The 17297-nt window shown below is 39.0% G+C and overlaps 1 protein-coding gene across 1 annotated transcript in view; it reads left to right on the top strand.

Moving 5' to 3' along the window:
- Nucleotides 1-17297, top strand: part of GDPD4 (glycerophosphodiester phosphodiesterase domain containing 4) — an 85352-nt gene that overhangs the window by 30646 nt on the left and 37409 nt on the right. The window contains exons 6-11 of the mRNA XM_005579162.3: nucleotides 1022-1120; nucleotides 1192-1285; nucleotides 2484-2561; nucleotides 3377-3522; nucleotides 3910-3992; nucleotides 14510-14666. Of these exons, the coding sequence (XP_005579219.3) occupies nucleotides 1022-1120; nucleotides 1192-1285; nucleotides 2484-2561; nucleotides 3377-3522; nucleotides 3910-3992; nucleotides 14510-14666 (657 nt within the window). The remainder of the gene's footprint in view (nucleotides 1-1021; nucleotides 1121-1191; nucleotides 1286-2483; nucleotides 2562-3376; nucleotides 3523-3909; nucleotides 3993-14509; nucleotides 14667-17297) is intronic.

The following is a 17297-nucleotide window of genomic DNA, read 5'->3' as shown; positions in this document are numbered from 1 at the left end:
CATAGTGAAGTTTGGTGTTGGGTAAGATCTGCGATTCTTATGAGTCTGGCAATTCAACTTTTGTGTTGTGATGCATTTAGTTTTTCCTAATAGGTTGTTTAAAATTTTTTCATCTATGTATGTGTTTTCTGTTCTTTTAATAATGTCCTTGTTAAATTTAGGTCTAATGTTTTGTTGCACTCATAAAGTATTCTCTCTTTTTCTATTATCTGAAAGAGTTTGTTAAAGATTGGAAATATTTCTTCCTTAAATGTTTGGTAGAATTTATCATTGACGTCAGCAAAGGGTTGTTTTGTGAGAGACTTAATTATGGATTTAATTATTTTAGATGTAGAGATTATGGAAAGGAGAGAGCTAAGTACTGTCTAGAGGGCAGCACAGATGTAGGAAAACTATACATTTGAAAGGGAGGAAGTTAGGAAAGTTAGGTCTTCTTGGTCTCAACGTTTTTTCTCTATGAAGTATACAGTGTTCTGGCAGGCAGATTTTTTCATCTGTTTAACAAATACTTATTGGACGCTTACTGTGTGCCAGACATTCTGCAGGACACTGAGGATGTAATCATAAGCAATGCCAATATTATCCTTGACTTCATGAAGCTTATAGTCTGTTGGGGAAAACAGACATCGAAAAGGCAATTACAGAGTATTATTTACTTATAATTGTATTGAGTATACAATTGAAGTCTAATGAAATAGCGAAGACTTTAATGGCAACTGTTGAATCTGAGTAAGAGATACCAAGCAATGTTAGGACCCAGCTGAGGCTAGAGATAGTAAATTAGTAATGGTAAATTAGCTGTGTAATTTTTTCTAGTCATGCTGTACAGCAAAGATTAGAAGCAAAGAAGGTGAATGATTGGTTCCATCTAATACTGGGGATTTGCAGGATGGTGAGATTAAAAGAATGAGAAAGCAGATAAGGTCCCTGACATTGTGAAGACACACATACAATTCCTAAGGACAGTTCTGATCCAAGCCTAGTGCTTCAGGTCAGGAGATTTTTTTTCCTGTTTCCCTAGATCCTGATTCTGCTAGTGATTCTTCCGTGTGTCATTTTAATGTTCATTATATGCAAATTCTGGAAAGAAAGATGGCTGGTAGCTGGGCTGTCTCTGCAGGTAAGAATCATCCTATAGCTCCAGCACTAGCTGTCTAGATGTATCCTGCCTGACTTTTGGCTTTCTCACAGATCTTTGCTCCCTATGTGCACCTGGTCAGCATAACTGTGATGGTTATCCTTTTCTGGCCTGTGGCCATCTACGTGGCACGTTTGGAAAGAGAAGGTATGTCACATAGGGCAGAACCCTGCCTATTTCTTCAGCTCTGGCTTTAGCTTGCATACTCCACTTAGGAAAACAGAAGCTTGGGAACTAGCCGCCCCTATGCCTTGTTGCAATTCATTTAGCTTGCTACTCAGGCACACTCCTATGCTCTCACTCACTACCCTGTCACGGTGGCCAATGGCCTGTCATAGTATTTCTGTGGCCAAACAGAACTTCTAAAGAGGGATTCTTTTTTTTTTTTGAAAAATAAGATCTTTACATTGTTATACATTGACTGTCTGAAGATGGATGGCAGGTGACGCAGTAGAGGCTGTTTTAATTTTACTTGAGCAAAGTGCTGGTACAAGTCACAGTTCTTTCCATTTATTTTCAAATATTAGTAGTTTTTCCTTTTTTTCTTTCTTTTTTTTTTTTTTTTTTTTTTTTTTTTTGAGACAGAGTCTTGCTCTGTCGCCATGCTGGAGTGCAGTGGCACAATCTTGACTCACTACAACCTCCACCTCCCGGGTTCAAGAGATTCTCCTGCCTCAGCCTCCCAAGTAGTTGGGATTACAGGTGTGCACCACCACTCCTGGTTGTATTTTTAGTAGAGACGGGGTTTCACCATGTTGGCCAGGATGGTCTCAATCTCTTGACCTCATGATCCGCCCGCCTCGGCCTCCCAAAGTGCTGGGATTACGGGCGTGAGCCACTGCGCCTGGCAAATATTAGTAGTTTCAACTCATACTAGGTCCAGAGATTTCTGCTTACATTCAAGTAACTCAGAGCAGTCCCCTGTGAGATCATGTCATACCTGAGGACTTACAGCAGAAGTCTGTAAGTCGTCTTACAGCAAATGTCTGTCTCTGTCACTGGTTTCCTCTTCATTCTTTGCCCCAATGTAATGGAATCAAAAGAACTGGATCTGTATACTAAACTGTTTGGAGAATGGAATTGTCTTTCACCACTCTACGGATAAACCAATAGGACATTCTTCTCTCTGGGTTTCATTTTTACTCTTTTTAAAATAAGGGTAAAATTACCCTTTCTGACCTGTGGGGGTATGCAGGCAAGAGAAAGAATGTATAGATAGTGCTGCCATTGTGTGTTTATATATATATGCTTGTGTGTGGAGGGTAAATTTTAGGAAGTATTTCTGGGGAAAGGGCTTAAAGGGGACAATAATCAACTCTTTTCTTTTTCACTTTCTAAATTTTAGTTAGAATGAGAAGATACAGGATGACACATTCTGAGAAAAAAAGGCTCAAGAAATGTAATGTAATCGCAAGGTTAAGAGGTTAGAGCTGGAGACTGAGATTTGAAAGTCACTGAAGCATAGGTGGTAACTTGAAAATGTACAAATGGGTAAAATTCTCAGAGGTCTAAAATAGTAAGTCTTGGGGAATGGCTGGTTATCGCAGGCATTGTGTACAGGCTCTGTATGTGAATGTGTGTGTATGCACGAGAGAGAGAGAGGGAAGGAGGGAGGGAGGGAAAGAGGGAAGCAAATATTTATAGAGTGTTATGAGTCAACACTGTCATAACAACTCTGTAAGGTTGATATAAGCAGCAGGACAGCCCCATTTTACAGAAGAAAATGAAGATTCAGAGAGATTAAGTAAGTTGTCCTTAGTCACACAATCAGGAAGTGGCAGAACTTGGCTTTAAACCCAGATTTCTGCCAATTAGTGCCCTTTCCACTATGCTGTACTGCCTTAAATATACAGATGTTTTGGGATGATCTTTACAGTCTCTGGGGCTTTCTTAGAATCAGCCAAGCTCCTCATCCTCCTGAGAAGCTGCTCCTTAACATCGCTTCTCCTTCCTTTCCTTCCCCATCTGAACCCTGTACAATTGAGTCCTCTGTAAATTTCCAGTTCCAGTAGTAGCATTAATAATAATGCCCTATAATTGTACAGTTCTATACTTTTATATCCAAATCCCTGGAAGTAAGTGGAAATGTCACAGAAATAGGAAGTAAATTAGCCAGTACACAGTCAATGAAACCCATGGACTGTGGGTTTACTCAGACTTTGCTTGCTTTGCTTGGGATGATTTTCCAGCCCTCTTTATCTTTTTTCCCCTACTTCCCCTTCCTTCCAAATTTTTCAGGTCTACAAGTGGCTGTTGGATTACCCTTTCTTCTTATCTTTTTAAGTCTCTGTTTGATGCCACTAGGGATTTATTCTCCCTGCATTCAGGAGAAGGAGAATTTGGGGCCCAAGCCAACCCTCTTTGGACATAGAGGTGCACCCATGGTAGGTCTGAGCATGAAGAACATGGATGAAAATAAGTATGTATGGGATATGTGGTCAAGAGAAGAAAACTGAGAACCATAGGAGCCCCTGGAGAGAAAAAGTGATTGCATTAAGATGGCAAGAATAAAGAGTTCATTGTGGAGGTTGGACTTGAATCCAGGCCACCTAACTCCCAGTCCATTTCTCTTTACTGTGCCCAGTGACATTGCCTCAGATGAGCAGAGTCCCAGAATCAGCTTGGATAGAGGGTATACAGGTTTTGAAAGGAGATCTGAGGGAACCAGACTCTTCTACCCAAAATCCTACTGGGTTCTACCCCTACCATTAAAAGGAATGCTGGGAGAAGAGACTCTAAGGCTTAGGGCCTGATGTCCTTTTCTTCTACAGTTGGGGCCTGAGAATACCATGATGTCCTTTGAGAAAGCTGTTGAACATGGAGCCCATGGATTGGAGACTGATGTACACTTAAGGTAAGAAAGCAGGGAGCTGGGGTGGGGGGAGGAGGGGATAAGTTCATTGCCATGCAAGAGAACCAGCCTGGCCTGAGGTGTAGAGACAGCAAGCCCTAGGGAGTTGTTCCTGTGTTCATATGGCATATATGCAGGTACTACACAGATGAACCACATCTCACAAACCACACCTCTGCACCTCCATGTTTTCAGTGACAGGGTTACAAATCAGACACACTCAATAATAGTCTTCACACATGATTCAAATATGGTACCATTGCAACTGTGCTTACCACTTCTCTCTATGTACTACCTTAGCAATTTATTTAACATTCCCTGAGCATTTGCTATATTCCAGGCCTTCTTATGAGTGCTTGGGAGATGCAAATGAGTAAGATATAGTCATACCTAAAAGATGTTCCAGCTAGTGAAGGAGACATGGAATGTTTCAGATAACTACAGAATAAGGCCATTTGTGACAAGAGCCATCCAGAGAAAAATAAGTGTAATGGAACTTCAGTGGAGGAAAAGGTCACTTCCTATTGTGTGGAAAAAAAAAAAAAAATCTTTATGCTCAAAGTTGTGTTTGGGTTGAGCCTCGAACCAAGCGGAGATGGGGGAAGGAGAAAATTCCAGGGAATTCATTCTGAGAAGCTTTTGCTGTGTCCAAGACCATATGAGAAGAATGAAGAGACCAGTGTCAGACTGGGAGACAATATTTGTAAAACATATATCTGGCAAAAGACTTGTGTCTAGGATATATAAATTCCCAAAACTCAACAGTAAAATGAAAACAAAAACAAACCAAACAATCCAATTAGAAAATGGGTGAAATACATGTGTGGATATGTCACTGAAGAGAATATACAGATAGCAAATAAGTATTGAGAAGATGTTCAACTGCATTAGCCTTTAGGAAAATGCATATTAAAACTAACACTATTCACCTATCGGAATGGCTAAATTAAAAAATAGCCAGAACAGTAAATGCTAGCAGACAAATTGAATCACTCATATGTTCCTGGTGGAAACATAAAATTGTATAGCCACTCCAAATAAGTTTGGCAGTTATTTATAAAACTAAATGCAGTCCTATCTCACTTAATTATGAGGATATGTTCTAAGAAATGCGTTGTTAGGCAATTTTGTCATTGTGTGAACATCATAGAGTGAACTTATACAAACCTAGATGGCATAGCCTACTGCACACCTGGGCTGTATGGTATGACCTGTTACTCTTCGGCTGCAAACCTGTACAGCATGTTACTGTACTGAATATTGTAGGCAATTGTAGAACAATGGCAGGTATTTGTGTATCTAAACATATCCAAACATAGAAAAAGTATGGTAAAAATAACAATATAAAAGATAAAACATTGTACACCTGTATTGGGCAATTACCATGAATGGAGCCTGCAGGACTGGAAGTTGCTCTGGGTGAGTCAGTGAGTGAGTGATGAGTGAATGTGAAGGCCTAGGACATTATGTGTACCACTGAAGACTATAAACACTGTACACTTAGACTGCACTAAATTCATAAAAAAAATTTCAATAAATTAACCCCAGTTTATTGTAACTTTTTGACTCTTTTGTGATAACACTTGGTGTAAGCACAAACGCATTGTACAGCTGTACAAAAAACGTTTTTTCTTTATAACCTTATTCTCTAAGCTGTTTTTTAATTTTTTTTTAACTTTTTTGTTAGAAATGAAGACACAAGCACACACATTAGCCTAGGCTTACACAGGGTCGGGATCATTAATATCACTGTCTTCCACCTTCACATCTTCTCCCACTGCAGTGTCTGCAGGGATGATAATATGCATGGAGCAGTCATCTCCTATGGAAACAATGCTTTCTCAAATACCTCCTGAAGGACTGCCTGAGGCTGTTTTACATTTAATTTTTTTGTATATAATAGAATGTATATACTCTAAATTTAAAAAAAGTGTAGTGTAGTAAATATATAAACCAGTAACAGTTGTTTATTGTCATCATCAGGTATTATGTACTGTCTGTAGTTGTATGTGCTATACTTTTATGTGATTGGCTATACAGGTTGGTTTACATAAGTATCACCATAAACATACAAGTAAGGTATTGTGCTACAATATTATGGCTACAGAGTCACTAGGTGATAGGAAATTTTCAGCTCCATTATAATCTTATGGGGCCACTGTCATATATGGGGTCCGTTGTTGACTGAAATGTCCTTATGTGGCACATTACTATATATACTTACCATACACCCCAGAAATTGCACTCCTGGGCATTTATTCCAGAGAAAAGAAGACTTAATGTTCATATAGAAAAAATCTTTACATTAATTTTCATAGCTGTTTTATTTGTAATAGCCCAAATCTAGAAACAACCCAAATGTCCTTTAAGAGGTTTAATGATTAAACTGTGTTCATCCATACTGTGGAATATTACCCAGCAGTAAAAATGAATGAACTATTGAAACATGCTGCTGTTTGGATGGACCTCATGGGAATTACGTTAAGTGAATAAAGCCATTCTCAAAAGGTTATATACTGTATGATTCCATTTGAATATCACATTCAGATGACGACCTTAGAGTGATGGAGAAAAATCAGTGGTTTCCAGGGGTGAAGGAGGGAGAGAGGTGGCTCCCACTTTAAAAGGTAACACAAAACTCTTCTTGTATATTTACCATTCTGTATCTTTACTGTGGTGGTGGTGATATGTCTTCATGTGTGATAAAAGTAACATAGAACTAAATATACAAATAAGTTCATGTAAAATGAATGAAATCTGAATGAGGTCATAGATTTTATCAATGTCAGTTTCCTTGTTGTGATAGTATAGTATAGTTATGCAAGATGTTACTATTGGGGGAAATGGGCTAAGGGTGTATAGGATCTCTCTGTATTATTTCTTACAAACACATGTGAATCTACAATCCTCTCAAAATAGAATGTAAAGAAAAGAATCTCGTCAGCTTTCTTAAAAAAAAGACATAGACAAAATGATTCTAAAATCCGAAGATGATCCATTCTGACATCTTAAACTTTACTAGGCCCTATATCCTGCTCCAGTTTATGCCCCATGTCTTCACTTTCTTTTAAGCAACATTCCTCCAAAAAGTGATCTGTACTGTTGTAGAGGATCAAACATTTTTGTTAGTCTCACCCTTCGGGGTTCGTTGGCTGGTCTACAAATTAAATTGATGTAAGACAGATTAACAGGAGAAAAATAATTTTAATTACGTTTGTACACATGGGAGTCCCACAGAAATTTGAGATTTAAGGAAAAGGCCAGATGATTGAGGCTTGTATAGTTTCCTGAGCTATAGAAAGGAAGAAGGGCTTGTATGGGGGCAGTGACAAACTGTGGGAAGAAGAGGGAAGAAAATGTGTGGTGAATAAAGGTTGTTTTATTATACAGATGTAAGTCCCTTGATTATAAAATGATTTCAGAGCAGCTCTCTTACTGGTACAGATCCTTTTACTAATGAATATTTCCTTTATAAATACAAATTTCCTTTACAAAAGGGCAACTTTTCAGAGCTTCTCCTGTGTCTGCAGTTTCTCGAAATAACCAGCTCAAAATAATCAATATGCCAAAGAGGTATATATTGGGGTGTCATATTCTGGTCTCCTGCAGTCATATTTTAGGGTGAGTGTCTTGAACCCCAACATTGCCTTTCTTTGCCTTCTCTCAATCCTCCCCTTTGTTTTGGATAACTTTTAATCCTTTTTGAGCCTATCCCAATCAGGCTTCTTCTACACCACTTCTCAGAGCTCTTACTAAGTTATCAGGGACCTCAGACTTCCTAAACATCATAGTAAATTTTCAGTTTTCATCTTAACCTCTCAGCATTTGAGTAGTCCTTCATTTTTGAAACTTTCTTCATTTGGCTATTAGAATACCATACTCTCCTGATTTTCTTCCTACCTGGCTGTTTCCTATGTGACTTCTTTTGCTGGCTCCTCCTTCCCTTCTTGCCTTTAATGTTGCAATTTTTGAGATATGTGATAAAATAGTTGTAAAGGATATCTGATCCCTACCCCAAGTTCACCCCAAAGTGAATTTGATAGTGCTCATCCCACTTTATAAAATTGCAGCTATGTTGCCCTTAAATGTGAAACAGGTTTATATGAAACCTTCATTTGAACATAATTTTGAGAAACATTTGAAAAGGCAGAGATATTTTTTAAACCTAAAGAGCAAGTAATGTAAACAAGTTATTTGCAGCTGAGAGAAAGCTTTGGGAGATTCTGAGAAGATCTATGCAAAATTTTTGGCTGCTATTATTCCCAGTCCTCTAATAAAATTTTTAGCATAAAAGCCCAGCCAGCCATACACCTCTCTGGAGAACACTGAATTGAGTTTTCTGGGGATTGCAGAAACACAGATCCTGAAGAAATGCTGACCTCCTCATGTGGACCAGTAGGAGAAATCTTGCCAACAGTCACTGGAAGTCCATGGAAGCTGAGTTAGAGAGATTGAAAGATCCCAATAAACTTGTTTGTGCCTACTGCTCTTACTCCCTCTCTGCTAACGCGGTCTCCACCTAACTTTTTAAGGGAAATAAATGTAAATGTCACATGTAACAAGTATGTGTGTGATAACTAGTTTCCGTTGGTATTGCCTACCCTTTAGCATTCATGATGAACAAAATGTCAAAAATTTTAATGAAGATGTGTCATGCCAAGCCATATGAGAACCTGAGGCAAAAGGAAAAATCAGTAATACTATCTTATCTTCATTTAAAATTTAATATTTTGTTTATAGTGGATTTTTGCATTGGTTTTGTTTTTTAAAATATTGTATTAAGATAGTATTTATCTTATTAGTTTTTGGCACCCCTTTAAATTTTAGACCCATGGCAAGTGCACTATCATTTTGTTATTTGTTTTCTCCTTTCTCCCTCCTTTTGGACTAATGGAGCATTTTTTAGAACTTTATCTCTACTATTGGATTATTAGCTATATCTTTTTTTTTTTCCCCAGTGGTTGTGCTAGAGTTTACAATTTGATCTTTAAGTTATTTCTCCCTTTGAGTATTATACATTTATATGTAAAGCTATTTTGTCAGTACACTAACAGTGTCTTTTATCAGTACATTAACATTTCATGTCTCTCATAGTATGACCTGGTGCTATCATGAACCTCATTATACACTGCTATTACTTTTTGCTTTAAACAGTTAATTCTGTTTTTAAAAAATGAGAAAAAGTTTCTATATTTACTCATGTATTTATCATTTCTGGCACTATTTATTCTTTTGTGTAGATCCAAGTTTCAAATTGTATCAATTTCCTTTTTGTCTAGTAATTATTTTAATCTTTTTTACAGTAAAGATATGCTGGGAATGAATTAGTGTCTTTGTTTGTATGAAATATTTTAATTTTCCCTTCATTTTTGAAGAATATTTTTGCTGTATATATAATTCCAAGTTGACAGTAGTTTTCTTCAAGCATGTAAAAATATGTTATTTCATAGTTTTCTGTCTTATGTTTTGATGAGAAATCTTCTGGATGCTTATCTGTATTCCCCTCCACATATGCCCACCCCAGGCCCCAGCTACTTTTTTTTTTTTTTTTTTTTTTGCAGCAGAAAGAGGTTTAGTGACAGAGTCACCAAATGAGGAAATAGGAGGAAACCTCAAATCCATCTCCCTAAGGAGTTCGGGGCTAGAGTTTTTAATGGTTTTAGGGTGGGCTGGAGTGTGGAGATTGTTGATTGGTCAAAGAGTACAGGGTGAAGTCAAGGGACAGGGAGATGAAGAAACTATATTCTCATGCTGATTCTGTTCCTCTGTGGGGGTCTTCAAACTGGTTCACATCAACTGTTTTACCAGAGTATGGGATCTGAAAAACATCTTAAGCAATTCTTAAACAAAAGCCTTGTGATTCTAATGTCAGAAATCCTATCTATAGAAACACTGGGGATGTGAATGGTCAGTGTCAAATGACTTTCCATTACAAGGAAGTGGTTCAAAGTGAAGCCTGATTAATACTTAATTATAGCTATGTTTCTGTCCAGAATTCTTGTTAACCCTGTGACGATGGCTTCAGTACCCCCTTATCTTCTTTATCTCTCAATCCTGAAGTGTGATCATTAAGGAGGAATTGGGCCATGACTGCTTTGGCTGATTCCTGCTGACAGGGGTCAGGGGGACCATAATTAGGATTTGAGTAATGAAACTGCTTTGTAGTAGCCTGTAAATGTTCTTGAATGCCAGGTATAGGGTTCTGATTCTGCATGACAGAAGTGTCAGTTCTTTTGTTACTAGTCCCTGTTGTCTGTTGTGAATAGAAAGAAGAACAAGATGACAATAATAAGAGTTTGTAAGGCGAAATAAAACCGGTTTCCTATTCCCTTAGGAAGCCAGCTAAAGAGATCATTTAAGGGGATCTGTGGTACACACTTCTCATAACCATTTAGCTTATTTGGAAATTTTTTCTATTCACAATAAGTGGTATTAGCTATTGCACAGATACCCACTTGTTTTGCCAAAAGGAAATCTAATACAATTTAATTATTCAGAACTACCTGGGCCAAAGAGCTTAAACCATTATGCCTAACAGCCTTCTTTATTTCAGCATGTCAGCATACCACATTTTTGGTGTAGGTTTCTGAGCTCCAACATCCCCATCTGAAGCTTCCCTAGAGGTTTCACATACTAAAAGCTGAGTTGGTGGGAAAACTGAGTTAATAGCTGAGTGGCAAAGGATCCTCATAAACTAGTCTTCTATTTCTGGGAATAGCCCAGTCCCATTAAACAGCTGTGTCTCATTTCAGGAGTTAGTATTGCAAATGAGCTTTCAAATAGAAGAAAAATAAATGTAATGTTTGGAGAAATCTATAAACCAGTTTCCTTAGTCTGGAGGGCAGTCAGTTGAGGTGTCAGATGTTAGATTTGGCCCGGCGTGGTGGCTCAAGCCTGTAATCCCAGCACTTTGGGAGGCCGAGGCAGGGAGATCACCTGAGGTCAGGAGTTTGAGACCAGCCTGGCCAACATAGTGAAACCCGTCTCTACTAAAAATACAAAAATTAGCCTTGTGTGGTGGTGGGCACCTGTAATCCCAGCTACTCGGGAGGCTGAGGCAGGCGAATCACTTGAACCCAAGAGGTGGAGGTTGCAGTGAACTGAGATGACACCACTACACTCCAGCCTGGGTGACAGAGTAAGATTCTGTTAAAAAAAAAAAAAAAAAAAAAGGATGTTAGGCTCAAAGCATGTTCAGTTAATGTGGAAGCAGGCAGTGGCAATCTGACAGATTTTTCTTGCCTGTAGTTTATGTATCACAAGGTCAAGAGATCAAGACCATCCTGGATATGCTTTCAGGAAAAAGATAGTAGCAATTTCATTGAGTCTAAGTGAGAAAAATGGGAAGAGAATTTGAAGACATTAGTTTGGAGACTTTTAGCCAGGAAAGAATTCAGCATTCAGTTCAAATCTTCATCAAATTTTGAAAAAATTTTTAGTTTTACTTTTTGAAATGTCTTTTTCTGCACCTCCCTTCTTTTTTAGGACTCCATTTACACCTTACAGGTCACTGATGCCCCATTCTTTTTTGTTTCAGTCTTCTTTCTATGCTTCCATTTGGATAGATTCTAATGCTACATCTTTATTTTATTTTTTTATTTTTTTGAGACGGCGTCTCGCTCTGTCGCCCAGGCTGGAGTGCAGTGGCGCGATCTCGGCTCACTGCAAGCTCCACCTCCCGGGTTTATGCCATTCTCCCGCCTCAGCCTCCCGAGTAGCTGGAACTGCAGGCGCCCACCACCTCGCCCAGCTAGTTTTTTGTATTTTTTTAGTAGAGACGGGGTTTCACTGTGTTAGTGAGGATGGTCTTGATCCCCTGACCTCGTGATCCGCCCATCTCGGCCTCCCAAAGTGCAGGGATTACAGGCTTGAGCCACCGCGCCCAGCCTATTTTTATTTATTTATTTATTTATTTATTTATTTATTTATTTATTTATTTATTTTTTGAGACAGAGTTTCGCCCTTTTTTTTTTTGCCCAGGCTGGAGTGCAATGGTGCAATCTCGGCTCACCGCAGCCTCCACCTCCCGGGTTCAAGCGATTCTCCTGCCTCAGCCTCCCGAGTAGCTGGGATTACAGGCATGCACCACCACCCCGGCTAAGTTTGTATTTTTAGTAGAGACAGGGTTTCTCCATGTTGCTCAGGCTGGTCTTGAACTCGCGACCTCAGGTGATCCACCTGCCTTGGCCTCCCAAAGTGCTGGGATTACAGGCATGAGCCACCGTACCCAGCTAATGCTACATCTTTAAATTCATTGTTCTTTGCATGATCTGCAATATCTGATCTGTTTTAAATTTCATGCAGTGAAATTTTCATTTCAGTTATTATATTTTATCTCTAAATTTCCATTTTTTATACCTTGTATGTATATCTTCATTATGTTCATGTTTTCCTTTACATACCTTGTTTACATCTTTATAATTTTGTTCTACACTGTTTAACACCCTTGTCTGTGAATTCCGTCATCTCTTTCACTTTTGAGTTTGTCCCTGTTGAGTAATTCCTCTTCCATATGGTCACATTTTCCTGCTTGTTTATGTCTCTAGTAAGTTTTGATTACATGCTGGACTTGTAGTTTTACATTGTTGGGTGCTATATCTTGTATCCTTTAAGGTTGGTCGTTTTCTAGCAGATAGTTGTTACTTCCAGACTAGTTTGGTCTTTTCTTTGGAGGCTTGTTTTTAAGCTCTTTTTTAGAGGATCTAAAGTGGCTCTAAAGCCATTTTAGTTCTAAATTACCGCCCTCCCTGCCCTTTTTTTTTTTCCTGAGACAGAATTTCACTCTTGTTGCCCAGGCTGGAGTCCAATGGCGCGATCTTGTCTAACCACAACCTCCGCCTCCCAGGTTCAAGTGATTCTCCTGCCTCAGCCTCTCAAGTAGCTGGGACTACAGGCGTGTACCACCACGCCTGGCTAATTTTTGTGTTTTTAGTAGAGATGGGGTTTCACCATGTTGGCCAGGATGGTCTTGATCTCTTGACCTTGTGATCTGCCCGCCACAGTGTTGGGATTACAGGCATGAGCCACTGCGCCCAGCCAATTGTCCCCTTTTCTAAGGTGTGATCTTGTGGAGTCTCTAAAGAATGCCTTTGTAATTACTGAGGACTCTCCTCTCTTGCTGGATGGAACTTGAATGATTCATACCCCGTGCAAGCTCCGATTGTCTTAGAACTGTCTGGTAATATTTTCTTTTCTTAGAAGTTGTTCTTGCCAAGCTTCATAGTTTTACTCTGTACACATACAGATTGATATTTAGCCATATACTTATGGACTTTTGCATATTTTCTTGGAACTGTGTCTTTGTTTTTGCATGACTCTATCCTTTGTGGGACTCTAGCCCACAAATTCTAGCTGTCTTGGCTCCCCACTTACTCTAATCTCTTTCTTCTCATTTCAGCAAGACAGGTCACTTTTAGGTTCCCCTACCCTGTACTGGAATTCACTATTCACCTGCAGGAAAGAAGCCTGGGTGATGGAATTGCTTATGTCATTTTTTGTTTTTGCCTTTTCTCAGAGATCGTAGTAATATTGTGCATCCTTTTGTCCGTTAACTGAAAATAGTTATTTCCTTTATTTTGTCCAGTTTTCTAGTTGTTTATGGCAGGAGAGTAAGTTCCAAGCCTTATCTTCCTCATTATAGATGTTCTCTTCATAGATATTTTAATGAGAAAGGGAGAGATAGTTTCATAAAATCAGAGATTCTCCAAAGCAAATTGCAGATAAAAGAATAAGGAACTTACCTTATGATACCATCTGATGTGAAGAGTCTAGGACCAGAAATACTCAGTGTGGGCTGTGCACGGAGGCTCACGCCTGTAATCCCAGCACTTTGGGAGGCTGAGGTGGGCAGATCACTTGAGGCCAGGAGTTTGAGACCAGCCTGGCCAACATGACAAAATCCTGTCTCTACTAAAAAATACAAAAATAAGCCAGGCGTGGTGGTGCACACCTGTAGTCTCAGCTACTTGGGAAGCTGAGGCAGGAGAATCACTTGAACCCAGGAGGCGGAGGTTGTGGTGAGCCGAGATCATGCCACTGCACTCCAGTCTGGGTGACAGAGCAAGACTGTCTCAAAAAACAAAAACCAAACAAACAAAAAGAAATACTCAGTGCAGTGTCCAGCTGGGAAAGGATCAGAATAATACAGGAAAACTGTGTGGACGCCTGCTTAGTATGGTCCTGGAACCTGAGGACCTTGCATCATCCCTACCTCCATTCACTTTATTTTCAGGCCACTATTGTGCCTGCTGTTTTCCTAATGCCAGAAAACCCCTGAATAGAGAAGCTATTCTTTCACCCACTAATGTGATTATATATCATGAAAGATTGATCCCTAAAGCAGAAAAAATATTGACATCAAAGTGTAAGTGACTGATATGTAGCCCTTTTCTAAGATTTGAGAGGGAGTAAGGAGCCCTAGTGACACCTGTGACCTTGAAGGACTTTCTGGGGAGCCTGTCTACCAAGGTAGCTAAATTCAGCCTGTCTACCCCTGCCCTTCTTTTCTACCTCTGCCTCAGTTACGATCGTGTGCCTTTCCTCATGCATGACTTTGACCTGAGAAGAACAACCAATATCCGGGAAGTTCAGCCAGAATCTGCCTTCAAGAACCCTGCCACCTTCAGTTGGGATTTCCTGTCGACTCTGAATGCAGGCAAATGGTTTGTAAAACCGGAGGTAAGACACGTTCCCAAGTTTCACAAACCTGCATTGAATTTTTGTAAGAGATCATGTGCTGCTCCTGAAAATAAAGGCCATAGATGAAGATAGACAAGTATCCACATGATTTCATCCCAGTATGGTAGCAGGACTATAGTATTGGCAGGAGGGCTTTTTTAGTAATGTAGTGAGTCTAATTGCTGCTTTCTGCATTCACTAGAAAGTCTGAAGACAAACTTGTAAACTTATCCTTGTAATTTCTTTTTACCCAGATATTTCATAAGCTTTTACAGTGTGCCTAACATGGACATAACGTTTTCCTGGGTGAGGCAGACTAGGACATATATTTTTGATTTTTTCTTCTTGCCATTCAACAAATATATATTGAGCACCTAATGGTACAAGGCACATGGAATATAATGGTGAATAAGCACACATCCAGCTTTAATGGAATTCACAGGCTAGTATAAGAAACAGACAGTTACTATACATTGTGATAAGTACAAAACTAGAGTTAATTTCAAGTTGCTTCAGGAGCACACAAGAACAACTTCTAACTCAGACTGGGGAACGTGGATGGGAGATTCTGGAAGGAGATGTATAGACTAATGGATGTCGTATAGTATAAAGCATGTGCTGTGCTGTGTACAATGTAATTTTGAGGCAAGTGTGAATGGTTCCTCTGGAAGATGTTGGGGAATACTTTATGCACAGCTATGATTTGAGCTGAGGGAAGATCATTACCAAGGGGAACCAAGGGCAGTAATGATGATGTGTTTCGGAGCAACAGGGTGTGGGGGGGTGTGTGTGTGAAGGAGAGAGGGAGGGAAGGATAGAGGAAGGGAGATAGGAAGGAAGAGAGGGGTAGGAAGTAGATGGGAGATAGATTAGGAGAATAATCTGGAAAACATGTTGATGGGAAATTATGGCAATGCTTACATAACAAGTTAAAGAGTTTAGAATTATCCTTGAGTGTTTTTAAATGGGTAAAAAGTCAGAATTGCATCTGATAAAGGTCAAGCCTACTTTCTCAAGATAGATTAAAGAAAACAACCTATGTTTTCTGGCTTTTTTTATGACTAGGAATTCATGTGACCTAGGTTCTGCCCAATCAGATATACTCATTTGAGACTTTGATTTTGAAGATAAACATCTCAACAAGATAGATAACAGGCATCCATATTGCTAGCATATGTGACAGCAGAGATAGCAAGGTGTGAGGCTCAGCTGTGGTAATAGCTCCCTTATACAGTAGTAGTGTAATTAGGAAAAGAAATATTAAGGGATTTTTGATCGTGTACTGGTGGAATGGAATTTTATTTATGTTTGATGTTAATCCTGAGGGCTGTTTGATCATGTTTCATGTAAAAATAGGGAAAAGTGAAGAATTATATACAGATGGACTTATCTACTGTGTTTGTCCATTTTGTGTTGCTATAAAGGAATACCTATGACTGGGTAATTTTTAAATAAAAGAGGCTTATTTGGCTCATGGTTGTACAAGCTCTACAAGAATGATACCAGCATCTGCTCAGCTTCTGGTGAGGAAGCTTTTACTCATGGCAGAAGGTGAAGGGGAAGCAAGGCATGTCACATGGCAAGAGAGGGAGCAAGAAAGAGAGAAGGAGGTACCAGGTTCCTTTAAACAACCAGCTCTTGCATGAACTACTAGAATGAGAATTCACTCATTACTGAGGGGAGGGCACCAAATCATTCATAAGGGATCTGCCCCCATGTCCCAAATACCTCTCACTAGGCCTCACTTCCAATATCGGAGGTCACGTTTCAACATAAGATTAGGAGGGGACACACATCCAAGCTGTATCTTCTACTGAGACTCCACTTCAGATTCATTATATTAATTAGTATTAATATAAGAAATAGCTGAAAGTGGATTTGTTATTACTGTAGTTGCTCAGAATATTTGTCCTCTTAGGAGTACATAGTCTATACATGCTATTTCTATATATGAAAATAATATGATTACTCTGATATTCTAGGTTTCTGAGTATATGTAGCTTCTGCAATATGACTCATACATAGACACATAAAAACTAGAGGTGCTCCATTAGGATGTATATATTAGTTAGCTATAGTTAATATTTTGGCAAAGGTATGTTCTAGATGAAAAGGCTATTATTGTATCTGATGTATAATATATGGCTGATAAAAGTCTTATTAGGATTTACAGAATTAAACTTATTCCTAAAATTGAGCCGAAGTTTCATCAGGCTGAGATGTTTGATGGAACAGTAAAGTTGATGAATTTTAATTAATGGATGATTTTTCTTGGTGGTCTTTATTGGACCTTAGTGGTCCTTATTGCTGAAAGACACCAACAGTTGTTTCTCATGTCAGTGGTCATGGTTAGCTACCATGTGGGAACCATGAATTTAACTTTTTTTCATAATCCTAAGTACATTCAGAAACATTTAATACTTAACTTATTAAATAGCATCCTTATTTTTAGTTTTCTTTTTTTATATTTATTTATTGATTTATTTTTGAGACAGAGTCTCTCTCTGTAGCCCAGGGTGGAATGCAGTGGCGTGATCTTGGTTCACTGCAACCTCTGCCTCCTGAGTTCCAGTTCAAGCAATTCTCCTGCCTCAGCCTCTTGAGTAGTTGTGATTGTAGGCGCCCACTACC

This window comes from Macaca fascicularis, chromosome 14 (genome assembly GCF_037993035.2).
Source record: "Macaca fascicularis isolate 582-1 chromosome 14, T2T-MFA8v1.1".
NCBI classification, from domain to species: domain Eukaryota; kingdom Metazoa; phylum Chordata; class Mammalia; order Primates; family Cercopithecidae; genus Macaca; species Macaca fascicularis.
This window is presented reverse-complemented; position numbering and strand designations above follow the sequence as displayed.